We start from the raw sequence: 26491 nt of genomic DNA on the forward strand, positions 1-26491 counted from the left end.
ACTCACCCTCACCACTCACCAGTCACGCTCACCACTCACCACTCACGCTCACCAATCACCCTCACTACTCACCCTCACTACTCACCCTCACCACTCACCCTCACCACCACCACTCACCCTATTCCCGTTTTAAAAAAAACTTGCTTACGTGTCGCCAAGTATGCTTAACATTTCTTACACACACACATTCACTAATTTAGCTTTAGACATTACACATACAAAACGTCAGCTTGTACTACTGTCATGAAAGCAGGTACCACCACCACCACAGTGATGGTGAGTGGTGAGGGTGAGTGGTGAGCGGTGAGTGGTCAGGGTGAGTGGTGAGGGTGAGTGGAGAAGGTGAGTGGTGAGTGGTGAGGGTGAATGGTGAGGGTGAGAGTGGTGAGTGGTGAGGGTGAGTGGTGAGGGTGAGTGGTGAAAGTGAGTGGTGAGAGTGAGTGGTGGTGAGTGGTGAGAGTGGTGAGGGTGAGTGGTGAAGGTGAGTGTTGAGCGTGAGTGAGAGGTGAGTGGTGGTGAGTGGTGGTGGTGAGGGTGAGTGTTGAGGGTGAGTGGTGGTGGCGAGGGTGAGAATGTGGTGGTGGTGAGGGCGAGGATGATTGGTGAGGGTGAGCGTGAGTGTTGAGGGAGAAGGGTGAGTGGTGAGGGTGAGTGGTGAGAGAGTGGTGAGGGAGAGTGGTGAGGGTGAGTAGTGGTGGTGAGGGTGAGTAGTGAGGGTGAGTGGTGAGGGTGAGTGATGGTGAGTGTGAGTGGTGAGTGATAGTGAGTGGTGATGGTGAGTGGTGAGGGTGTATATATTTTTGCCTATCATGACAGCAGTACATGCTGACGTTTTGTATGTTAAATGTAAAAGCTAAATGTGTGAATGTGTGTGTCTGTTGGCGACACGCAGTTTGTTAAAAAGGGAATAGGGTGATTCTAAAGTAATCTACAACCCTCGATTCCTTCGCAACGATTGCAAAAAATCGCTTCTTTTCGCGCTTGGGCTACATTTTTAATTACAGAGTTTTATTTTCATTGGTATGTTATGTTTTAACGTTTTCAGGAGTTTTTAATTATATTTTTGCCCCGGTCAACGCCGGATATTTCCCATTCGTAGCAGTTTATATCAACTCTATAACCAACTTATATTAAACGAGATTAAGCCGATTCTAAAGGAGTCGACAACCTTTAATTCACTTGCGCGATTCAGAGAATCGATTCTTGGCGCGGTCGGTTTTAAATTTTAAATTACACAGTTGTATTTTCATTGGTATGTTGTGTTTTAAAGTTTTCAGAAGATTTTAAATGTATTTTCCCCACGGGCAACGCTGGGTATATCGAGTTTATAGCACAAAGTCTTCGCCTGACACGTGTGGGGTGTCGAGGCCTAGTACCGCGCAGAGCCTCCGGCCTCGCCTAGATTGCCCACCCGGCCGAGGCTGGGTTCTCAGGCCGCTACCCCCTCCCCCCCCCCCCCCCGCTATGATACTGTCTAATCGCTATAATTTTATTATCTACCGACCCTATAATAGTAATTGCACACATTGGGGTGGTGGGGGAATGAAGAGGACGTGAAACTTTGATGAATTTACCTCAGCGTCGCGTGTTAATGCGTGCGCATATTTTTAACGGGAATTAAAAATGGCGTCCACCCCGCAGCGACGGCGTTGCTGCCCGTTGCCAGGGGCCAACAGCCCGTTGCCAGGGGCAACCGCCTTCGCGCATGCGCAACGGCGTGCTTTGCCACGTGCTGGTCGGCAATAGTAAATAAATAAAGAGAAATCGCACTAAATCGATAATCCGTCCGATTTAAAGTTTAGAGACGAAAAATCGGAAATGCCTAAGTTCACCGCGGGGCCGGGGGCGTGCCCACCAGCAAAATTTTATCTCGGCGAACCCCACGGTCCGAGAGCCAAATCCCCCGGAAGCGAGCGTACGCAGATGGACAGACGGACAGACAGACAAAAAATGAATTATATAGGTTAGATTGTAACAAATATATTACACACTTCACATTTATTTTGTATTTAAAGTGTACACAAACATACGAAACTGGCTCTCTGTGACAGCCTTGGAGTTCGATGATAAGCAGGAGGTACACGGAGAGTGCAGTTCAACCACGAGATGAAATGAGAATGGAACTGCAATGCCCCCATAAAAAAGACAAACGCTTGTACAGTGGTTATTACCATTATAGCAAGTGCCAATTTAGACATAACTAGAATTGTCCAACGATTTGCAAGATGGAGCAATGGCACAGTGCCATCAAAAGGATAAAACTTCACCCATTGCACGCTGCAACATCAGAAGTGCCTCCCTGATCTTACAAAAAAATACCGGCTGTTGCAACTATGTATGGCGACATTTCCTTCCACGCTGCTGCCCCACGTTACTGGAATGTCCTCGCCTCTCGGCATAGGCTCAGCTCCCTCCCCTCCCTACATCGTTTCATATCAATTCTAGCTCAGCATGGACAGTTCGACTGCACCTGTACATAAACCCTTGGCCGTTACTTTTCGTATTCCCGTGGTGGTTGTTTCATTTGCTTGGATTCCCTTTGCCTCACGCACATCTCCTCTCCCACCATTCATTACCTCGTTTTTGATGTTTTTTATGTCGATTGTTATTCTTTCTGCGTTATTTTGGCCTGTACCTCCAACGTGTTATTCCAATGTTGCCTCTTCCTCTCTATAATGTTGATGCTGTTCTTGTTCCTACATCTACCTTGGAAACTAGCTGGGTGACTGGATAAAAGGGATTTTCCATGTAACAAAGAAAGACTAAGTTGAATCGCATCAGCTGTGACCTACAGGGCAATAACAATTCACTCCGCCGAGCGACGTGATACACGCTCTCGATTTCGGAGCCGAAATCCGATTCAATAACCAATTCGTAATTCTTATAGTATATTTCAATACATTAATGTTCACATATCATTTTCATGGAACTTAATGAAACATTATCGATGACTAAACCTTAACCGATATAGATTGACGAAACAATGCATCATCACACCCATAATGACCGCTTTTTGGCAACATTCCAATGACATTTGCCATTAATTACAAAAAAGAGGTCTATATGCAGGTTGTGGTTTGGACTTAAGAGTGGATCGTCTCACCACTGCAATTATTACTGAACGTTTCAATTTGAGATCTCTTCCCGGCGATCCGCGCGACGCTCCCTCGCCCTGCAGCCTGCACTAGCGCGGGAGGAAAGTCTACACGCAGGTGGAGGAGCCCGAGGGCGGTGACTTCCTCTCAAAGATTTCATAAAAAGATGAAACAGCACCAACCAGTGCATGTCATGGCATCTTTATACACCATAAGCTTTGTACACTATTTAATTTGTGTGTAAGATTCGTGCTTGTGGTTCGCAGCGTAGCTCAACCTCGCTTAAGTCGCGCTAACGCATGGAGAGTTGTACGTTGTTACGGCACGATGCTCGTGGCCTTGCGCAGAGCCAGGTAACCCGACACAATGTCCATGGGCAGCGTGCGCACCTGGGAGAACTCCTCGGCATTGCTGAAGTGGAGTTTGCTCTGTGGGTCCGTGTAACTTGCCTGCAACCAGACACAACACCGAAAGGTTGCTATGGTTGATGAATAATATCTGAGTACATTATTAACTGATTTTGAAGTTGATAGAGCCAATATGAACACATTTGTCAACTACACTGTGGCCTTAAAAAGAAAATTTAAATAGGCAATTGTTCAGGCAATGGCCCTTCTTCATAGCGCATAGACCACGGTCCTAAAACGTCAGGCAGCAGCCCTTCTACAGATTTTGCCACTAGACTGTAGCTATGGTCAAGATTGGTGAATATTTTTTTCAGAGAAAATATGTAGCGGGAAAGAAAATCAATACTTTTTTTGATGAGAAAGTTTGACAACTGCCTTAAATTATTAACTTTAAAAAAATTTACACCTTTTAAATATGTTTTAAATACCTACGTGACTACAATTGGGTGTTACGAGACTTGTTGTTTTTTTCACAGAATAGAAACATTTAATGCATTTTTCCAATTATGAATTCAGCAGTAGAAAGCCATGCTCCCGTGCCATCTGCCACATGTCATCCACACTTCTACTCTTCCCATATCAATGTGAACAACAACAGTTATGCTGGGTGTGCCAAAATTGTATACATACCTACATTCATTATTTTTATAATTCTTAAATCAAATTAATTACATTATTTTCGGAATAGATGACAATATATCATGCAAGTAGCACAATTTACGAATTACTGTATTGTGTAGTGAGTCTGCGTATATCTTACAGGCAAACCAGAGAGGTCTGAATACTTCTTGGCTGGCTTAAACGATGGAGGAGCGTCGATGTTGCTGTCTGTAAAAATATTGTAAGATGTAAAACAAAGCAAACATTTGTTAAAATTAAAGTTTAAATTTTACACAAAAAAGGCCTCTTTACCAGTAAACACACCTATCACAATATAAAATAAACCAATGCACAAATGACTACTCTAAGTGTATATTATTAATTAATGAACACGTCCAAGGAGTTGCATGTCAGGAATCACATCCTTGACAGATGGGATCAAATCACGGATTTTGTGTACTGTGTTGAATCGAACCTGGATCTTGTGTTTGTTCAAGATTTTGTAAATCTTTTTTGTAACACCTGCTATGTATGGCAAGGTGATTTTTTTGGTTGGGTCCTCAGATGGTTCTCTCCCCATGGTTGGGGATACATTCAGACCGCACAATCCACAAAGTTGTATCCCCAACCATGGGGAGAGAACCATCTGAGGACCCAACCAAAACCATTACCTTGCCATACAATTGCGTGTGCTTCCTGACATGCAACACCCTGGTGTCTACAAACTAAGTTGTGTCTGCGGCAGCAGTTACATCGGGGAAACGAAACGACATGTCTCGGACTGTGTTCGTGAACACAAGGCAGATTTGAAACACGGCAGAACCAATATCTCTGCCGTTGCTGATCACTGTTTTAACGCGGTGGGTTCACACGATATTGTTTGTTCCGGGACCAAGGTACTCTGCAAACCTTCGGGCTACCATCAAAGATTTGTCCATGAAGCCATCCAGATATATAAACACAGACAATTTCAACCAAGAAGATGGGTACAAACTGAGCAATCATTGGAAGGATGTTATTAACCGGTTTAGGTCAAAACTGGCTATGATGCCCCCCCCCTTCCTGCCTGGCGATGTTAGCAGCTATTCTCGACTCTCTTGAGTCACAGCTTCTCTCTCCCCCTGCCACCGATTATCTATGCCCCACCCCCTCTCTCTCCCCCTGCCGCAGATCTCCCCCTTGTCTTACGCATAGCCCCTTTCTTATCTATGCCCCACCCCCTCTCTATCCTCCTGCCGCTTGTCCAGAGGTCGCAAACGGGTTTTGATTCCTTACCCGTACCCGGCCGCACCAGGGTCGCAAATGGGTACCCGTACCCAGCCGGGTACGAGTACCCGTTCCCTACCCGTACCCTACCGAAATGAGTGACAAACGGTTACTCACCAGTGACTCACGGCCTACCCTAGTGACTCACGGCCTACCCGTACCCGGCCGCACCAGGGTCGCAAACGGCTACCCGTACCCGGCCGGGTACGGGTAGCCGGGTATCGGGTTTGTCTCATGCGCAGCAGTCGTTTATGACTCTTGGGCTATGCCCATTTCTACCCTTTAGAAGCAGCCTGAATCAGCAGCTTGCCTCCTACCTTATATAACCACTTGTTGCAGCAGCTCTTTCTCCTTCGTCAGCAGTTCTGCTGTGTTGGTCTCACCCGATGACGGTTGCTTGTGTTGCGATCGAAACGTCGTGATCCATTATTTTTCTACCTACGTGACTTTACCAAAAGAACCAAAGAGTATGGATTCCTGCAGTCACTAAATCTTCAAATCAACATTATATTAACATTCGGTATTTTGCTTAATTTGGAAAATTTCCAGCTCTGAAAAACTAAATATTTAACTTATTCCTGCAAGATAATAAGTTAAACTAATATATACTTCAAAATACACAAAACAAACTCATCATGTGTTGAACCGAACATTTCAATTTGGAATGTAGAAAAATTTCAATAAATTTTGGAACAATTTTGTCCTTCTCAGATCTAACACAAAAGATCAGTTTTCTTGCATTGAAACGATGCTTCTAAATTTCGATTTAAAGCTTTCGTGACTTCAGGGATTCATCTTCTTGGTAGAATAATACATAGTGTAATATTACAATGTATAGTCTATAAGCATATTAGTTGCTGCGGCGCCATATTATTAACATTCCTTCCCTTTATTAATTCTAACCTTACTCCCTCCCTTTGATACTGCTAATCCTGCATAATGCATGAGCATAATGACTTTAAACCCCTCGCTAATCCTCCTACGCATTTCACAAGTAGTACTAATCGCATATCTGCATTTTCCATAAATATGCTAAATTCCTCTTGATATGCAAATTATTTTGTCAAGATGCTCTTCGCCCCTCCATCCCAGCATAAATAGTCGCTCCAAGCCTGGGGCATGCCATTCAGACTCTGTCTTCTCGACAGACCTGTTCTCCACCTGAAGACGGCTGCTTGCGTTGTGGCCGAAACGTCGTGAGAATTATTTTATTATGTTTTATTTTTTTTATTTTATTATTTTCCTTCTACGTGACTTTATCGAAAGAACCAAGAAGATGCTTCTAAAATTAAGCACCCCCAGAGGGCTGTGCGGCTGATGGAATACTTTGATATTTTATGAAGAGTGGCAAATATGGGGAGGCGTTTTGTCTACTCATTTATTTTAGCATACGCCAGTATTCACTCAATTTCACCGTCTCTCCCCACAAATCCTTGATTTAACTTTGTCACCAGTCCGCTCCGTGACGAGTCACGCCGTACGCACATGTGGCATCATCAGGGCTCCAGTTCATGCTGCGCTCGGCTGCGATGATCTGCTTCAGGTTCTTCCACACGCGCGACTTGCGAACTCCCACGCCACCCAGACCTGAGTGCTACAGGACACACACACATGCCACTGATGAGACACTGAATTGCGACACCAGTTCAGTATGCTGGTAATAAACCGATGCTACTCCCAGAAGGGCACGTGGCTGGTGGGACGTGTAAATAAACTTATTTTGTATGTGGAGAGGCAGATGTGGGAAGGACTGTTGTCTATTTCTCACATGTGCCTCATGTGGGATAATACACGAAGGGGATTCCACTGGCACGACCCTCACCTTGACAAATCAAGGTGTTTAAGTCGATCACAAGGACGTAGGGTTATAGGTTCCACCTCAGATTACAAACTATTTACGGAATAATTTTAATTGCCACCTATATTTAGACTTTTAAAATTTTTACTTTCTGAGGCCTCATGCCAAGGTATCAATAATAATGTACAACCCCTTTGTGAATGTTATCAATAATTTGTTTGAAATATTTCACATGGGAAAGCCTTTGAGATGTACACTTTGTTTGCACAGCTGTTCAGGGTGTACATCGACAAATACGTATCCACTGCTGGATGAAGGACTCTTTAAGCCGTGCCGATCATGGCCATACCTCACCACTCAGTAAGTGGAGGACCAGGACCGATTAATATATCACTTGCCACTGATGTTAGCCATGGTCATATAGCAAACTCGGGTTACAGGGTTTACAAGCCCAGTGCATTAACCACTGCCCCCCTTCCTGCAAGTCAGAGGTTACAAAATTAACCACTTAGTTTGGCGATAAGCGTCATTTCAACACGAACAGGCAAATGCTAATGCCTAAACTAAACAATTTTAGTTTACCAGGTAAGGCCCAGTGATCTATATAGCTCTTTTTCAGAAGTGACCTGGCCACAAAAAATAGCTTAACAAAGTAGCTTATCACGTGGAAATTCACAGTAGCCAAAGACTTTAGACGCGCGATGTTGATTCTAAATGTGGAGGGGAAAACCGGAGGACCAGGAGAAAAATCCACGGGACCATGGGGAGAGAGACGTGCAAACTCCAAATATACAGCAGCAGGTATCAGGGTCGAAATTGAACCCACGAACTCCTGTACACCAGGCGAGGTAGTTAAGATCTCGCCACCGTGACGCCTCAGACCAGCAGGAGGTGCGAGATGTCTTGAGACGCGTTAGGGACAGGGCCGGCGGTAGGCGGGAGCTGGGCCCAGCATCACCAGTAGTGGTGGTCCCTTTGGTGCCACTCAAGTCCATGGCAGCCGCAGATTGCTGGTCACAGTGCCGCCCCCCGCACACACAACTTCTCTATTGCCCAACGCTCCGTCCGACAGGAGCCGGGTCTGACTCATAGCCACCCACGGTGAAGCTGGGGTTCTTGAAGGGAAGGGCCTTGCTCACGGCCGGCTCTGCCGACACGAGCACCGGCACCGCCTCCTTCTCCTCCACCGTCGTCGCCGTCGTTGTCGCCGTCGTCACCTCCCCCTCGCAAGTTGAGACTCCCGGCTGCTGCAGCTGCATCATCACACAGAGCACCAGCCATGCACAGAAGCATCACGCACCACTGTCGTGCTTGTTACAGGTATGCCCTCTGCACAAGCACTTCCCTGGGTGAATACAGATGCAATGCCACGTGTCCTCGCTCCCATCCCCGCACTCGCTCTCACTTCGCACTCGCTCCTCACTTGCTCCTCACCACTCACTCCTTAATTCTTCCTCACCCCTCACTCACCGTTCATTCGCTCCTCAACCCTCACCCCTCACCCGCCCCTCACCCCTCACCCGCCCCTCACCCCTCACCCGCCCCTCACCCCTCACCCGCCCCTCACCCCTCACCCGCCCCTCACCCCTCACCCGCCCCTCACCCCTCACCCGCCCCTCACCCCTCACCCGCCGCTCATCCCTCACCCGCCCCTCACCCCTCACCCGCCCCTCACCCCTCACCCGCCCCTCACCCCTCACCCGCCCCTCACCCCTCACCCGCCCCTCACCCCTCACCCGCCCCTCACCCCTCACCCGCCCCTCACCCCTCACTCGCCCCTCACCCCTCACCCGCCCCTCACCCCTCACCCGCCCCTCACCCCTCACCCGCCCCTCACCCCTCGCCCCTCACCCCTCACCCGCCCCTCACCCCTCCCTCACCCCTCACCCGACCCTCACCCCTCACCCGACCCTCACCCCTCGCCCCTCACCCGCCCCTCACCCCTCCCTCACCCCTCACCCGACCCTCACCCCTCACCCGACCCTCACCCCTCACCCGACCCTCACCCATCACCCGACCCTCACCCCTCACCCGACCCTCACCCATCACCCGACCCTCACCCATCACCCGACCCTCACCCATCACCCGACCCTCACCCCTCACCCCACCCTCACCCGACCCTCACCCGACCCTCACCGCGCGTTTCTTGATGTTGGGTTTCGTTGCTGTCGCCGCTGCCGCGACCGCGAAGGCCGCGCCGCTCCCGGGCCGCTTCTTGCAGCGTGGCCGCGGGGGGGGAGCAGGAGGAGGAGCGGCGCTCAGCGGCACCGCCGACATGGCCGGGGGCCCAACTCCCTGCAAGTCTCAGCGCCTCGCCCTCCCCAAGTCTCCCCGCGTCTCCCTCAGTCCCCACGAAGCGGGCCGCGTCTCCCTCTCAGTCCCCGCGTCTCCCTCTCTGTTACCCGCGAGGCGGGCCGCGTCTCCCCTCGCGAGACCGCAACGGAGTCGCCGTGACACCGCCTCCGAGCGCCGCCATTGGCTGGCGCCGTGGTCACGCGGTCGCCGTGGGCACGCGAGAGTCGCCATTGGCTGGCGCGGTCACGCGGTCGCCGTGGGCACGCGAGAGCCGCCATTGGCTGGCGCGGTCACGCGGTCGCCGTGGGCACGCGAGAGCCGCCATTGGCTGGCGCGGTCACGCGGTCGCTGTGGGCACGAGAGAGCCGCGCGATCCACGTGCCGGAGTGGCCACCAAGGGGCCACGGCGATTGTGCCAGGCTACGTGCACTTTGAGGGCACGTGAAGTGTCGAAGGCCCACTGGCAGGAGATCACGGTACATGTGCCATGGGTTGGCTGACTGAGATGACTGGCAGATGCACCACCTGTGCCAACTTTTGGCGTTTTATTCACTCGGCGCCCCGCTCGTTGTTCTGAGCGTCGCTCCGCTGCCCTCGGTTGTTGCTGGAGGGCGACTGCCTCCATCTGCGCAGTAGCAGCAGTGTCCTCCACAGAGGCCGATCTGGACACTACTGGTACCGGTCATCGGCAAGTCCACTCAGTTCCACATCCTCCTCGCTTAACCCAATTGTCCTCGTCTGACAGTACTATTACATCACAGATATATCACAGTGATATAGCTACACCACAGATATATCAGTGATATAGCAGATACATGCGCTTACATTGATGATTATCCCGTATTGTAATGCCTGCCACCTGATTGCTCTATAAAGGTTAGGCGGCCTTCACCTTCTCTCGTGTCTGCTGTATGGCACGGCATGAACCTGTCATGGATTGGTTATATTACTCATCTGCCTAAGGACGCATCAAAGAAGCTTGGTTTTCTATTTCTATATTAAAGCCTCTTTAGCTCTCAACATTATTACGACACAGCACAGGCAAAAGTTGGAACTGCCATTCTGGGATGAGGTACCCAGGTGTCTAAACTTCACTGCACCTGATGGAAGAGTAAAGCAGCGGTCAGGTTGACTCATGATCCAACACTCAGCGGTTCACTCGCGGTCAGTTATCTCTATCGCGAGTGCCATGGTTACTGTTCGTGAACTTCACTCATTCAGTCCTCTGCAATCGATGCAATGTAAAACTCTATGTCAGCCGTCACCTTTATTCAGGAATTTATGTACACACTCACGTATGTACAATCGGAGGAACAAATAAAGAACTAAATGCACGCTTCCCATCACTGCCGAGGTTCGTTACACCTTTTTTTTCAGCCCCGAGTGCAGAGTTTGTACAGCACGTGTTTCCTCAACCGCCGCGTCACCAACTCTGCAACCCGTCCGTGTCGAACTCCTGTTATCTCTGCCTCCTCTTCCCCCTCGCGCCACTCTGCTCTCACGCTCTCCCCGCTCTCTCACCCTCTTGTACTCACGTCTGCCCCACCCTAACTCCACTCATCCTCTATACCTCTTCGATTTATCCTCTTCCTCACATCCACCTCTTTTGAACGCCCGTCACCCCCACTCTCTCCAGATCACCCTCCCACCTCTGGAACTCGAGAATCCTGACTTCTGCTTAACCTACTTTGCTACACCTCACCTGTAAAAAAACACAATATTAAATTTCGATTTAAAGCTTTCGTGAATGCAGGGATTCATCTTCTTTGTTCTTTCGGTAAAGTCACGTAGAATGGAAATAAGAAAATAATAAAAATAAAACAAGAATTTTTATTATTTTATTATTTCCATTCTACGTGACTTTACCGAAAGAACCAAGAAGATGAAACACAATATTACTTTGTACGGGACTAAGAAAATTACAGTTCATCCTCTGGACCTGTGCAAAAAAAAACCTTATATGAATGGATGTTGTTGCGAAATTTCTGTCAACCCTTTCCCCAAATGGCATATACCAAAGCATGAAATCTTGTTACACTGTGCTAACGAAAACACAGTACACGATAATTTCTTCAACGTTGAATGCATTTGAGGATTTGGTTATCTTCTCTGAAAGCGACAAACACTGATTTGAACTTTACTGAGATTACAAAGACCATGGGCAGAGTTATAAAATAACCCGAGGACAATTTCTCCCCCCTTGCGGACGGATCTCGATTCGTGCAGTAGGGTAATTGCATTGTGAGTGGAAAGCTGTTGCCACAACTTTTCTCTGCGACTGCAACAAAAATTGTATGTAGTGCACATCATGTTGGATGAATGCATTTTTATGCATTAAGTGAATTTTCACCAATAAATATGCGCCTTGTCCTCTTCACAGTGGACATTTAAGATCCCCTGACATCATCTGAAACAAGTGGGCCATCGTGTGTTGGCGGCTTGGTCGAAATGTTACAAGTTCGGAAAAAAAGAGCCGCAAATTACTTGTTTGGAATATACATAACAATCATCACCCCCTAATGCAACAAAAAAATTTGTAGGACCCGGCAGAATAAGAGTCTTGAGACTCAGTGAGGCTTTCCTGGGTAAACAAATATAATAACAGAAGAAATATAGAACTTCAGAGCTGAAATCCTGTGGTTGTGTAGTGTCACGTAATGCAACATGTCGGGGTGCTATTGTGCACCGCACTAGGTGACCAATGCCCTGTGGACTGCCATGATGTGGCGTGCTTTTGTGCACCGAGTGTGCATGCGCTATTGCTGTGTGTGTGTGGTGTGCTATTGCTGTGTGCGATGCACTATTGCTGTGTGTGTGTGATGCACTATTTCTGTGTGCTTGTGACGAGCTCTCGAGGTAACATTCGTCAGGTCCTGGCCCGCTGCTCGCTCAGAGGCGCAGTCGCTTGATGTCCTCGCTGCGGAAGTCGGCGCGCAGCGACAGGGCGCGGCGCACCTCAGCGGGCGTGAGCCGCCACGTTAGTGGCCCCGAGTTCGGACCCCAGTAGTCCAGGATTTCCGTCACCTGGACACGGTCCACAGGGGAAGCGGTTTTGGGCGGCGCAGGTGATGGAAAAACCAGGGAGTGATCTCCCGTGGAGCGTGTATCATGTTTCACCTGGCCACTGAGGGGGGCGAAAACTTGTAACATCAATAAAAGCACTTCTTCGCATTATCCACTTCACTTTTAAGTTTACAAATCCATTTCGTACTTCACACAAAGTATAACTCCACTTTATATTATTAGGTTTTATCGGTAAAGTCACGTAGGTGAAAAATTAAAATTAATAAAAGTAAACTCACACTCACATCTGCTGCTGTGTCGTCACCGAACTCTAAACATATTTTATTTAAAGCTAGCCTATCACTAATCTCGGAGAGAATAAGGTTACTCCGATCTGAACTCGATAATTTAGACAAGACTCTTACAAACGTATTTAATGTTAACACAAAAAATGTCCCCTTCCGATTGGAACCACGTTGACAACATGACTTCTGCTTCTGCTGACTCAATGTCAGCCAAATGCAAAGCTAACCTGATTTCTAAATTCAACCTCCTATCTAAGAAGAAACCAGAGCCACACATCACAAAGCTGGATGTCAACAAGACCGTTATTAATCAGAGTAACATCCCAATTTCTGACAATCTGAAGACGGTACTAGATAGAGGACTAAATTTCGCTGTCACCCCTAAATATATACCAGTAGAGGATGTGATTTCTCAGATTGATGTAGCCCTCAGAGGCATAGGACACATCCATGCGGATGTGGCAAGAGCTGAAATAGCCACTATTCTTAAGAATGCTAAGAAACCCACTAGTAACATTAGCAAAAACGAACGCTCTGAACTCGCGGACCTAAAAAAGAGAGATGATATAGTCATCCTCTTGGCAGACAAGGGCAATGCCACGGTCATCATGGATAAAGATTCATACAACAACAAAATCCTGGACCTACTTAATTATGGGAGTTACTCCAAAATTAAAAACGATCCTACTAACAGCCTAACGACAAAAACGAACAAAATCATCACGAGTTCGACTTCCCTAATCGAACCAACCAAACGTCCCTCTCTAAAACCATCAGCGGCAAGACCTCCCAGACTCTATGGTCTTCCCAAGATCCATAAAGAAGGCACCCCGCTACGACCCATCATGTCGACGAGTAACTCTCCTACTTACAAACTGGCCCGGTTTCTATCAGATACTCTGCTTCCCTTCACAGGCAAGACCTCTTCGGCAGTACTCAATTCAACCCAACTAGTCTCTATGGTCAAGGACATGCTACTATCTCCTGATGATATCCCCGTCAGTTTTGATGTAGTATCTCTGTTTACCAAAGTCCCAGTACCTGACACCCTAACAATAATTGAGGACTTGGTCCAACATGGATTGAATTCGGATGTACCTGCGCTGGTTAGGCATTGCCTCACCAACACTTATTTTACCTGGAATGGCACCTTCTACAAACAGAATGAGGGTACCCCTATGGGCTCCCCCTTGTCACCAGTGATAGCCAACATGTTCATGGATGACACTTTCGTCATTTGGCCACATGGCCTCCCAGCATTGAACCACTTCTTGGACCACATCAATTCCAGACACCCATCCATCAGATTCACCATGGAAGTGGAGAAAGATGGTAAACTACCATTCTTAGATATTCTGTTTGAGAGGAGACCTGACGGATCCTTGGGACATTCTGTCTACAGGAAAGCCACCCACACAGATTCCTACTTGAAACCGGATTCCCACCACCACCCATCTCAAAAGAATTCTCTCATCAAAACGCTATACCACAGAGCTCATGGCATTTCTGACCAACACCACCTGGCCAGTGAATTAAGACATGTACATCGGGCCCTTAGGATGAACGGATACTCTGACCGCACCATCCACCAAGCTGTTTCTCCCACCATACAGAAACAGCCACATGAAACTCCGATCAAAACGATCACGTTGCCATACATAGCAGGCGTGACCAAAAAGATCTCCAAAATTCTAAGCAAACATAAAATCCAAGTCCGATTCAGTACAGTACATAAAATCCGTGATCTAATTCCATCTGTGAAAGATGTCATTCCTGACTTACAATACCCTGGAGTCTACAAACTGAGTTGCAGTTGTGGTGATTGCTACATTGGAGAAACTAAACGTCATATCTCTGATCGTGTCCGCGAGCACAAGTCAGATCTGAAACACGGCAAAACTCATTCTTCCGCCGTTGCTGATCATTGCTACAATGCTGTGGGCTCTCATGAAATTGTCTTTTCCGAGACCAAGGTACTCTGCAAGCCTCCTGGCTACCATCAAAGGTTTGTACACGAGGTGATCCAAATATACAAACACAGACAATTTCAACCGTGATGATGGGTACAAACTTAGTAATCATTGGAAAGTTGTTATTAACCATGCAAAAAAGATTTAACTACACATATTTGGAGCATACCTGGCAGCGATTTCAGCCGCACCACCTCTACATAACAAAGGCTCAGTCAACCATTCTACACAACAAAGACTAATTTCCTGGCAGCGATTTCAGCCGCATCACCTCTACATTACAAAAGCCTCAGTCCCATTTACACGCACCTTTACATCATCCGCACCTAGTTTACACAACAAAGGCTCATTCCTAACGGCGTGCTTCAGCCGCACCGAACCTCACAAAAATAATATTCAGGGCCTACCTTGGCTCCTCCCACCCTCAACCAGTATATATACAAGGACTGTTTTCTTGGAATTTCTCTCCCTTGATACAGCTATCGTGCTGTGACGGTTCCACCTGAAGACGGAAGCTTGTGTTGCCTCCGAAACGTCATGATGTTTATTTTATTTTTATTTTACTTTTATTAATTTGAATTTTAATTTTTCACCTACGTGACTTTACCGAAAAAACCTAAGAATATGAATCCTTGCAGTCACGAAAGCTTCAAATCTAGAATTATAACTCCACTTACCTAGCACCTTCATAAAAAATGCATTAATTGTAACTTAAATTGGCCAAACATCCAAATTATGAAAAATTACTTAGAAATTACTCAATTTGGATTATACAGAACAACACCGCCCCCTACTGCGATAACTTGGCAGGTCCCCCCTGAATGAGACCTTGCAGGATAAACATGCAGAATAATTTGTGCCTGAGTGAATACTGACATTCCCTTCCGAACGAAGCAACTCCTAAAATGTTCTTTCATTACTGATCGGCATGCTGAACCTCACCCGCTCCAGGTTGAGGATGGTGGCCATCTGTGTGAGCCGAGCAAACTTGTCACGGATGGTCCAGGTCGTGATGGAGGTGAGGTAGGCCACCAGTGCCCTCAGCTCCTTGTCAAACTGCAGTCCTCCCAGCTGCAAAATAAAGGTCGGCCCTGCTTGTTTTATTGTACAGGGTGGCAGGGTGATGGTGGTATATACGTCTGTATGTTGAACTTCTTTCGCACCGCATGTAGCCGCCAACCATGCTAATCGAAGGTGCGGAGTGGTAACACTCGTGCCTCAGCACGAAGGATCCTGGGTTCGATTCCGAACTCAGGCAGCTTTTCTGTATGGAGTTTGTATGTTCTCCCCCTGTTCTGCATGGGTTTCCACGGGGTTCTCCCGCTTCCTTCCATGGCTAAAGAAAACAATGTAACCGGTAATGGCCAAACATCCCGATGCCGAAATATTACAAGCACATTACTCAAATGGGATGACACGTGGCTACATTGCCCCCGACTGTGAGTCTGGAGACTCAGTAAATCTTCTCTGGTAACCAAGCGTAACAACAATAATAAAGCTGTCCCAGTGGTAGTGGGTTCCCGTCTCCACTCCAGCCAGTGGGCACGGGTCACTCACCCGGCTGAATGTGGTTTTATGCACGCAGCGCTCCATCTCCTGGCTGATGAGGCCCGTCGCGAGCCCAATGAGGCTGTCGTATATGGAGGGCGACACGGCCGCCTGCCACAATACGAAGGCCAGCGAGGCCCCATTACACGGCAGGTATTACAAGAGACGTTCTTTTGTACAAGCATGTTTAAGAAAATGTACGTTAATCATAATCCACATTGCAGTGTCTACAGCCTTTTCTCAATCCACTGCTGGATGAGGGCCTCCTCACGCCAGGTGGGTTGTGGCCGTTATTTGATCATACTTCACCGCACTGGGTTCGTCTGGGTTGGTAAAGCATAGAAGTAGCAGCAGAGAATAACAGTACAATGATGGATGTGTTGCGCTGCCCTCTGCTGTCCACCACGTAGCGCCACTGCAGCCAAAAGCAATCTGCTGTGCGCAGTGGCCGCCCATACGAGCACTATCCAGGCTCAACTCTGCTTCGCTGCAGAGAGCCGGGCGTTAGGGTGGCGAGATGTTAACTACCTCGCCTGGTATGCAGGATATCGTTGTGTTCGATCCCGACCCTGACGCCTGTATATTTGGAGTTTGCATGTTCTGCCCATGGCCGCGTGGATTTTTCTCCGGGTCTTCCGGGTTTTCCCTCTACATTTAGAAACATGCATTTGGAGTATGTGGCTGCTATAAATTTTACACATGACAGGCTGCTTCATTGAGCTATCAATTTTTGGCCAGGTCACTTCTGAAAAAGAGCTATATAGCTCAGTGGGCCTCACCTGGTTAAAAAAAGAAGTTTTTATAGACTTCTTAGCACGAGCTAATTGCATTTTACATACAGGAGCCCAATCTGCGATCGCTTACCTTGAACTCTGCCATCAGCTGCTCGAAATTAATGATGAACTTCTGAGCCCAGGGGTCGTTGGCCTCGTAGTCATTGAATTCCTCCTGGAACGCGACGTACACACGCACGCCACCGCAGCGTCACCACCATGGCTAAGTCTTTGTCGCTGTTTATTCACTCATTTTCAGGGTTGTGCAACGATAACCGGTAATCCATAAGAGTTTTTTTTGGGTTAGATCGCGTAAATATAAATGTCATTAAACCTGCCACCACCCGACACAGCCAATTTATAAGGTTTGTTGCGTAAACAGAACATGCCAATTTTTTACTAGTACAGCACACCGGTGTGTTGTAGAGTAAATCCACAACATTTACAATCTGAGTGCGACGTTTCGCCAGTAATTATAACTAGCTTCATCAGTAATTACTGATTTGTAATTACTGGCGAAACATCGTACTTAGATTATAGAATGTTGTGGATTTACTCTACAACACACCGGTGTGCTGTACTAGTAACAAATTGGCATGTTCTGTTTACGTAACAAACCTGACTAATTGGCTGTGTTGGGTGGTGGCGGGTTTAATGACATTCATATTTATGCGATCTAACCCAAAAACATCTATTATGGATAATATTGGTCGCGAAAGCCTATGTGTTAAAGATAACCGGTAAACCGGTCACCATTTCCAAAATCGGTAACCGGTTCAGGCAGTCAGGAACCGGAAAACGGATTCCAGTAGGATTTTAGTCATGAATACACCGATTTAAGAAACGTGCCCCATTGTTTCAACTCCTGTGTCGGGAGATTGAATCGAAACCGGTGACCTCTGGATTGCAAGTCCAGTGCACTGACCAATGCACCGTGGCAACACCCTTCAAATCGAAGACTAAAGTTGTAAGTCAACTCTTGCAAATACTACCCTAGTCACTTTGGGCGGCAGGGTTGCACAGTGGTAACACTTGTGCCACACGGCAAGAAGGACCTGGGTTGTATACCTGACTCGGGCACCTTTTGGTTGGAATTCTCCCCATGTTCTGCATGGTTTTCCTCGCATATCTAATAAAACATTTAATGTTACTGGTATTAGTTAAAACACCTTAATGTTAAAAGATTACCGGCAAATCACTCGATTGGGATAACGCACAGCAGCAACATCGCCCCCCCCCCCTCTACTCCGAACACTTGGTAGGACCCTCCTGAAAAGAGCCAAGACTCGGTGAGGCTTTCATGAGTAATCACGTCTACTCATGATTACATCACATTTACATCACTCCTGGGAATGAGACTGCCGTTGGTCTCTTGGGTTTCTCAGCCGGTTGAACAGAATGAAATGCCTCTGACAAGTGACCCGACAGGGGCTCTATACCCGACCCACGCAGCTCCCTCCACACACACGGTGAGGGGTGGGGGTGGGGGGAGGGGGTGGGGGGCCGTCTGGCGTGAGTGTGCCAGGTGCCGTGGCTCGGCCTGTGGAGCGGCACCTCCTCGATGTTGTGCGAGACGAGCAGGAAGTCGTTCATCCAAGGCTTCACTTGCGGCATGATGGCTGCGTTGTTCAGCTCTGCCAAACCCTCCTGTGAGGCGGACAGCGTGAACGGACGGACTGCATGCATGGACAGACTATGTGCACATACAGCTGGTGTGTACACAGGCACCGTGCGCACCACACGGCCTGCAAACGGGGCCTACAAGCGCCCATGTTCTACAGACGCACGTCGCCACGGTGGCAGTGCGTCGCTACTGCGGTGATACTGCGTCGCCACTGTGATAATAGTGGTGCACAACTAACAAAAACGCATCGGGCGGCGTATTCAGATGCATTTCTGCGGCCGTCTGGAACGTTCTTCCTTCCGATTTTAGGAAGACAGTGGGGCTATGCGCTTTTATATAATCTAGATTGAAAACTCATTTTTTGGAACTGCTTTTTGTGTTTAGTTTGTTATCCTTCCCCCCGCACCTCCGATTAGCAAATACTTGGCAGGACCCTCCTGAAAGGGAGACTTGAGACTCGGTGAAGCATTTTTCCACCTCCAATTCGCACAGTTGGCTACGTACAGTGCGAAAGAAGTTCAACATGCATACCATAGCACTGACTTTTGGTTGAACTTCGTAAGCCGCCTTCATTTCGCTGGTGAATATTTACGACCATTACAAGCACAAGCAGACCTCACTTAGCGCTCAAGATGCGTTCCTGTAAAAGTGAGCATGACCCAAATCGGAGCTAAAAGGGATCACGCTAAGCAAGGTTTGCCTGTATAGGGAGAACTGTCAAATAACAGGGCACTTGTATAAATTGCAGTCCAAGTCAAAGTGATTTTCTGCTTAAATAATAACTAAAACAAACAGTTTAAAGGGTAAAAACCTACTACTATATTTTGCCACTGGTAAAGGAGGTCTCATAGTGTAAATGCTTACCCCGAGCTCTCAATACTCTGATAGTGCACTGTTTTTTGAGTTGTACGCCTTTTGGCGTCATCTGGTCCAACACCAATGGAGACTAGGCTCTAAGGAAAGCTGTCTCGGGTGTGGACCAATCAACTTCAAGGACAGTGCATATCATTACCATTATCAGAGTTGTTTCTTTTTGTTTGCATTTGACTGCTTGTGTTGCAGTTATTGCAAACATGATGCCTTGTATAAAGGTGTCAGTTTTGTACCAGTTTAAAGGGTAAAAACCTACTACTATATTTTGCCACTGGTAAAGGAGGTCTCATAGTATACAGCAGGCGTCAAGGTCGGGATTGAACCAACAATCTCCTGTATCCCAGGCTAGGTAGTTAACATCTCATCACCGTGGCACCCACATGAACAATAAGGCATTGGTGCTCATGTTCTGTTAGAGCCCTGAGCCAGTGGTAACAGTTCCATATTCCTATGGTGCGGCAAGCCTGTCTATTATAAAAAAAAATGTTAATTTAGTAAATGATTTTTAAAATGTATTTATAATATAATTTGTATTCTGAGTGTCTATTGCTGCTGTGTACAACGCTTTGAGATAGATGAAAAGCGCGATATAAATATAATTATCTATCGGAAAACCACCGTTGACTTCCCCACAAAGTGGGACTTATTTTTAAATCCCGAGGGGGTGTTGGGCTGAGTCAACTCTAACCAGGACTTGAACTTGCAACCTCTGATTGCGAGCCACTCATTCTACTGCTGAGTCACCTGGCTGGTTTGTACATTACAGTGTAAGGTAAGATATTCTCAGTCTTACGGTCTCCTGGATTATTAATATTGTAAGATCTTACCTGCAAGAGGTCCTTGAAATGGTTGGAGACAGACACCAGGTCTGAGAGACAGCTGTCCACTTTGGCACGGGACTGCTCACTCTTGGTGCCTTGATTAAGCAACATCTGGCAGTCAGCCTGGGTACAAACACACACACAGAGGCACACCATTACAAGCACGTAAGTGCAAACACAAGGTACAATCCAATAACGTTTCACCACAAATCTGTCTGTCCACCTAGTTGTAATTACAGGCGAAACGTCGTACTCAGATTGTAAATATTGTAGAATTGCTCTTCAACACACCGTTGTGCTGTACTAGTAACGAATTGCCATGTTCTGTTTACGTGACAAACCTTACGAATTGGCTGTGTTGGGTGGTGGCGGGTTTAACGACACATTTATATTTACGTGATCTAACCCAAAAAAACCTATATTATGGATGATTATAGTCGCGAAAGCCTACATGTTAAACTGACAAGGTACAATAAAACATTATATTGCACACACACTTACCCAGGGGAGCCTCAGTGACTCACAAGACACTTTTTTAGGAGGGTCTTGCTGTGTTTTTGCAGTATGGGGTGACAACAATGATGATGCTATGAATATTTCTTTATGAGAATATTTTTTTAAACTGGAGGAGGAATTCGATGAGCTATGAAGCTTTTTTCACAGATCTCCAGTAGGTGATTTCTACGTGTGATTGCTATGTGTGATTGCTATGTGTTCCCAAATTAAGTGATTCGCAGGTAGTGATCAATGTGGCTCATGTGGACCGTGATGCTGGCACACAAGAGCTTAATGTTCGTCGAATTATGTCACAGGATCTTTTATCAACTACTGTGAAGCAAACGGCACGTGCATTATGGATAAATATACCCGAAGTATTAATCAGGGCAGCCTGCTGGATTCAATCCACGAACCTCTGCAACAAGCGGGGCACGCCAGACCGTGCCACCGCTGTAAGCGCTGCAGAGCTGCGTTGGCAGTGGTGCACACAAACTCAACACGGGCGACGGCTGCCCGACGTTTAAAAACCGTGACCAAGCACGTTACCTCCAGCGTCTTCTTGAGGGTCTGAATGTTGTCGCTGCACACCTCCGTGTTGTTCAGTGTCACCTGAGCGCATGGGGAGAGAGCAGAATGACACTCCATGCTTGTCTGACACTGGGAGGTACAGCAGTGACACTCCGCGCTTGTTTGACACTCGGAGGTGAGCACGTTAAATACAGAAAGCAGTATAATTCACGTGACCAGTGAGGTGACCCCAAGAGGGGGTATTTTTGCATGGGATCACATTAAAACTCATTCACACTCATTTGTATCGCGCTGGGAAGGTGATACTGCAGAACTACCTCTGATGTTACCAATCTAAGGGGTGATTGTACTACTTACTCTGTAAAAAGTTTAAATAAACCAGATTTAGTGCCCTCAGAGCTGGTATACATAAAATTAAGTGACGAACTAATATATATCATATACAGTAATAACAATTCACATTTTTTCTTTTTCCTCGGTGACTTTCAGATCGCATTCAATTCTCTTTTTCTCCCCCCTCCTCTTTTCCGAATGTAATAAAGGACTTCGCCGACACACTGCTTGGTCTCCGTCACTCTTTATTCCCATTGACGCTCGCACTCCACTGGTCCCGACAGCGGACCAGCTGCTCCTCGCGCGCCCCGCACGCGCTCTCCCGTCAGTCACTCCGCTCCCCCGCTCCCGCACACCGCTGGCCGACGGTGTGCTCGAAGCTCCTCCAGCCACGTGGCTGATGGCGCGGATCCCCTCCGGCCACCCAACGTGGTCCAGCTTCGTGACTCTACCAACTGACCCGGAGCCCTTCCGGGATCCCACCTATATCCCCTTCACCACGTGATCTTGTCTCCTCCCTCTCACCACGCCCTTCACCGAACCTTCCAGATCCAGCCTCCGCATAGCGCCTTGCCGGCTCCGCCTTTAGGTTCCGCCCCTGCTCACCTCGCTTCCGATTGGACCCGAGGTGAGCGGTGGACCTTCACATACGCCCCCATATTGAGCCCCGCCCCCCAATACCCTGGGCCGTATGATTGGCCCAGAGCCGAGCAGTGAACCCCGCTTACGCTCGCATTACACGAACATAGATGGACTCGTCCATCTGACCAATTGCCAAATCGCTGTCTGTAGTGCTGACGTTAAGAAAAAAACGCCACTTTTTAAAATGTTCTTGCTGTGGATTTCACACCTTATGATGATTGCTTGTGTTGCAGTTGAAACGTCGTGAGAATTGTATTGGTTTATATTTTTATTATTTTATTATTTCCCTTCTACATGACTTTACCGAAAGAACCAAGAATATGTCACTTGTGTTTGTCGTGGTCAAATCTTGTAATCAAAAGTTAGTCTACTTCCAGTTGTCCAATCAATTCCAAATGTTGCACGCGTACTCAGATCCGGTGACAATGCATGCCTGTATGAAAATCGGCATCAATTCATCAATTAATTGCCTCCTTTCAACCAATTACAATTTTTGTATGGACGGCTTATTAATTATATATTTTTGTGTTGGTCAAAAACACCGCGGTCCCTAAACTGTGGAATCGGCTCGCACAAAAATCCGGCGCCGCGTGTCTCAGACGCCATTGATGTACTTCTCGACCGTGAGTTAAACGAAGTTGTTAATAAAACCGTTGTTTTTAAAAAACTTTTTTAAAGAAGTTTATTTATATATAACGCCACACATGCAGATCTTATTTCAAAACGCTGTGAAATGTGTAACTCTATCGGGGACCAGTATAGGGGACTAATATTGTGGATTGTTGTATCCGAAGGTTATCCGCAATTTTACTGCTTACATCCACTTGGGAAAAAATCGCATATAAACCCGTGGGTCATAGACACAGATACACACAAAAGACAAAGATTCCCCGTATAGCCTAAACAGACTTTTGGGGCAAGTGCCGTTAGCAAGCACCTATGAAGGCCGGTACAGCTCACGAGGGGGTGGGTGGCCAACGTTACACTCGGCCGCCTTTGTCTCCCTAGTGGCGATGTTTACACACTGCACCGGTTACTCATTTGAGGGTGAGTCGACCTAGGGGAGGCCCGGTTCAGATAATTGTCACTGGTATTGGCCGTGAGCGGCAATTGAACTCGTGTCGCCGGGTTTGTAGTGCAACGCACTAACTACTACACTACCGCTCCTCACACACAGATACAAAGATCAAAGATCCCCCATTTAACCTTAACAGACTGTAGGGGCAAGTGCTGTTAGCGAGCACCTATGAAGGCCGGCACGGCACACGAGGGGGTGGGTGGCCAACACCACGCCCGGGAATCGAACCCGGGTCGCCAGGTTCATAGTGCAGCGCGCTAACCGCTACACTATTGCTCCCCACACAGATACACACACACACAGATGGGGGGGCTGGGGGGGGCTGGGGGGGGGCTGGGGGGCGGGGGCCTAGGCAGTGCAGGCTCACCAGGAATGACTGCTTTGCCTCCTCGGTGCTCTCAATGCCGCGCGCCTCGAACTTGCCCTGCTGCAGGCTGCTCTGCATGAGGCTCACGGCGCTGCTGACGCCGCGCTGGATGTCCTGCAGCGTCGTCGCTGGGAAGCCCACGCGCAGCTTCGTGTTGAGCACCTCCCTACGCGACAAACCGGCACGGCTCCATCGCTCTGGGCACACGACAACGAGGTGCACTCGAGAAAAACAAAGTGCACTGCGTGCAATACAGCTTACTTTTATAGAGCAGTTTAACACAGGTGTATGACAGGAACCCAGATGTTAATTATCTCGCCTGGTAGACAAGAGGTCATGGGTTCCATCCCGAACATGACTCCTGCTCTATATTTGGAGTTTGCGTGTTTCTCTCCCTATGGCCGCGTGGATTTTACTCCAGGTCCTCTGGTTTTTCCCTCCACATTTAGAAACATGCGTTTAAAATGTTTGGCTGCGATAAAGTTCCACATGATAAGCCACTTCGTTGGGCTTTCATTTGTGGCCAGGTCGCTTCTGAAAAAGAGCTACACAGCTCAGTGGGCCTTACCTGGTAAAATAAAAATAGTTTAGTTTGAATGTTTTCCAACCAAGGTATAAAGCGTTAATGCATTTACTCTGTCTACGAGAGCCCACACACACACAGCCCATGCTGTGGTGCTGTATACTCACTAATCCCACACACAGCCCATGCTGTGGTGCCGTTTACTCACTAATGATCAGAGACAGAACAAACACAAAGATGCCCCGTATATCCTTAGGAGACTGTTGGGGCAAGTGCTGTTAGCGAGCACCTATGAAGGCCGGCACGACACACGAGTGGGTGGGTGACCAACACCACGCCCTGTCGCCCTGTCTCCCTAGTGGCGATGTTTACACACCGCACCAAATACTCATTTGAGGCCGAGTCGACCTAGGGGAAGCCCAGGACTGGTGTTGGCCGTAGCGCAGCGCGCTAACTGCTACACTACCGCTCACCCCCGGTGTACTAATCCCACACACACACGCACAGAGAGCACGGGCCCGTGCTGCGGTGCCGTCTAAGCAGCCAAGCTCACCGGAAGTCCTCATCGAGCAGTGTGGTCGCGTGATTGATCATGGCACACAGGCAGTCAATGTTGGAGCTGGCCATGGCTCGTCCAATGCACTTCTTGACGATGTAGAACACGTCGTCCACCACGCTGGACGTGAGCTGCCCTTTCTCCACCGTGTCCATCGTCACAGCCTGCCACCAGCATGCAGCACCACTTTATTGAGTTGTTATTATTACGACACTTGTTTACCCAGGAAAGCCTCACGAGTCTCAGGACATTTTTTAAATAAGAATAATGACATCAACTTGTAACGTGCCACTACCACACAGAGTTTGCTTGCTCCCACAGAGACAGCGGAAACGACTCGGGCGTGAGGAGGCACAAGCGCATGCGAGACCCGACTGGACATCTGTGCAAAAAGAGCTTCATAGCAGCTCGTCGGATTTCTCCGCCTAATCAAATATCCTGAACAGCCAGGAGGTTAGCCGGCACGAAATTCTCCCCCCCTCCAAGCTCTGCGGTCCTGTATATATGAAGGTGTTATTGTGTTTCCATGTGGGAGAGAACCTGAGCACCCAGAGAAAACCCCCACGTGCAAGGTGGCAACACTTCTATCCCACACAGATGGAACAGGTGGAGTCTACAACTTGCTGTACCGCCTTCTACTAGCGAGCCAGGGTATGGCACCTTCTTGATGCTCACGGGAAAGGGGTTCACACAACATTTGTGCAATCTGCCCACCCTCATTGCCTCCACAGTGCTGGGTTACAGGCCACGTGCGAAGCCACCGCTGCCCAGCGAAGGCGGGTCCTGCGGAGTTGTTGCAGGAGGGGGCGATGTTGCTGTGTAATTGAATTATTTGCAGGAAAGTTTCAGTGTTGGGATGTTTCACCAATACCAGTTACACTCAATGGCTTTTTGGTAGCTATGGTAAGAATCTGGAGAAAACCAAGGAAACCCACACAAAACTAGGGAAGAACAGACAAGCAGCACACAGAGAGGTGCATGATTTGGGAATGAAACCCAGGGCCTTCTTGTTGTGAGGCACAGGCGTTACCACGATGCCGCCCAATGAAAAGAGTTTAAGTTTATTTTGATTTGTCACAAGAGTGGTCCCGTTTAGCCAGTTGCCCGTCTATTTTAGGAGGGAGATTCGTGGTGCTGCGTGAGCACAGCAAGAACGTCACTATTGCGGAGAACGACTGCACCATCCTTGCCGAGCCCCAGGAGGGAGCGCTAGGTGGTACCTTATTGACGGTCTCTCGCATGAAGTACTCCTCCATGGTGATGTAGGAGCACATGAGCTCCTGCATGCTGCGGCTCAGCACGCAGTTGTTTATCAGCTTCTCCAGCGCAGACAGGTGCCCTGACAAACACCATATTCTCATCACAAAAAATCCATTGTAACGTATGACTACATTGACCCCATAGGCTCACAGTGTAATCACCGGCGAAACGTCACGATACTTGAATTGTAAATATTGTGGGCTTACTCTCCAACACACCTTTGTGCTGAACCAGAAACTAATTGTCATGTTTTGTTTACGTGACAAACCTGACTAATTGGCTGTGTCAGGTGGTGATGGGTTTCATGACATATTTATATCTTGATTTG

At 47.9% G+C, this 26491-nt stretch overlaps 2 protein-coding genes across 3 annotated transcripts in view; both read right to left on the reverse strand.

Annotated features, from left to right (window-relative positions):
• Nucleotides 1–1979: 1979 nt before the first annotated feature.
• INO80C (INO80 complex subunit C) lies at nt 1980–9631 on the reverse strand. The gene is made up of 5 exons (XM_078602167.1): nt 9303–9631; nt 8267–8419; nt 6854–6962; nt 4263–4330; nt 1980–3544 (listed from the first exon to the last, which is right to left on the reverse strand). Exons 1-5 carry the CDS (start codon nt 9441–9443, stop codon nt 3413–3415), a joined length of 603 nt encoding a protein of 200 aa, XP_078458293.1. The 5' UTR covers nt 9444–9631; the 3' UTR covers nt 1980–3412.
• A 1082-nt stretch (nt 9632–10713) lies between these two features.
• COG4 (component of oligomeric golgi complex 4) overlaps nt 10714–26491 on the reverse strand; it is a 29473-nt gene continuing 13695 nt past the window's right edge. The window contains exons 10-19 of one of the 2 annotated variants that reach the window (XM_078602168.1): nt 26124–26242; nt 24901–25067; nt 23825–23990; nt 21423–21485; nt 20385–20501; nt 18615–18707; nt 17152–17235; nt 16297–16398; nt 15682–15810; nt 10714–12485 (exon numbers count right to left, since the gene is read on the reverse strand). In XM_078602168.1, the coding sequence (XP_078458294.1) occupies nt 12351–12485; nt 15682–15810; nt 16297–16398; nt 17152–17235; nt 18615–18707; nt 20385–20501; nt 21423–21485; nt 23825–23990; nt 24901–25067; nt 26124–26242 (1175 nt within the window). In that variant the 3' untranslated portion in view covers nt 10714–12350. The remainder of the gene's footprint in view (nt 12486–15681; nt 15811–16296; nt 16399–17151; nt 17236–18614; nt 18708–20384; nt 20502–21422; nt 21486–23824; nt 23991–24900; nt 25068–26123; nt 26243–26491) is intronic. The other variant, XM_078602169.1, reaches the window with a different exon arrangement.

The sequence above is a fragment of the Lampetra planeri genome, chromosome 17, assembly GCF_965212315.1.
Source record: "Lampetra planeri chromosome 17, kcLamPlan1.2.h2, whole genome shotgun sequence".
Classification (NCBI taxonomy): Eukaryota; Metazoa; Chordata; class Hyperoartia; order Petromyzontiformes; family Petromyzontidae; genus Lampetra; species Lampetra planeri.

What these genes read in the sequence shown, in the direction of transcription:
- INO80C (XM_078602167.1), bottom strand. Translation starts at nt 9,443, where the DNA reads ATGTCGGCGGTGCCGCTGAGCGCCGCTCCTCCTCCTGCTCCCCCCCCG. An exon ending in GAGCCCTGATGATGCCACAT is followed by an intron (nt 4,331 to 6,853) that starts GTGCGTACGGCG and finishes ATATTTTTACAG; the next exon opens with ACAGCAACATCGACGCTCCT. An exon ending in CAGACCTCTCTGGTTTGCCT is followed by an intron (nt 3,545 to 4,262) that starts GTAAGATATACG and finishes GTCTGGTTGCAG; the next exon opens with GCAAGTTACACGGACCCACA.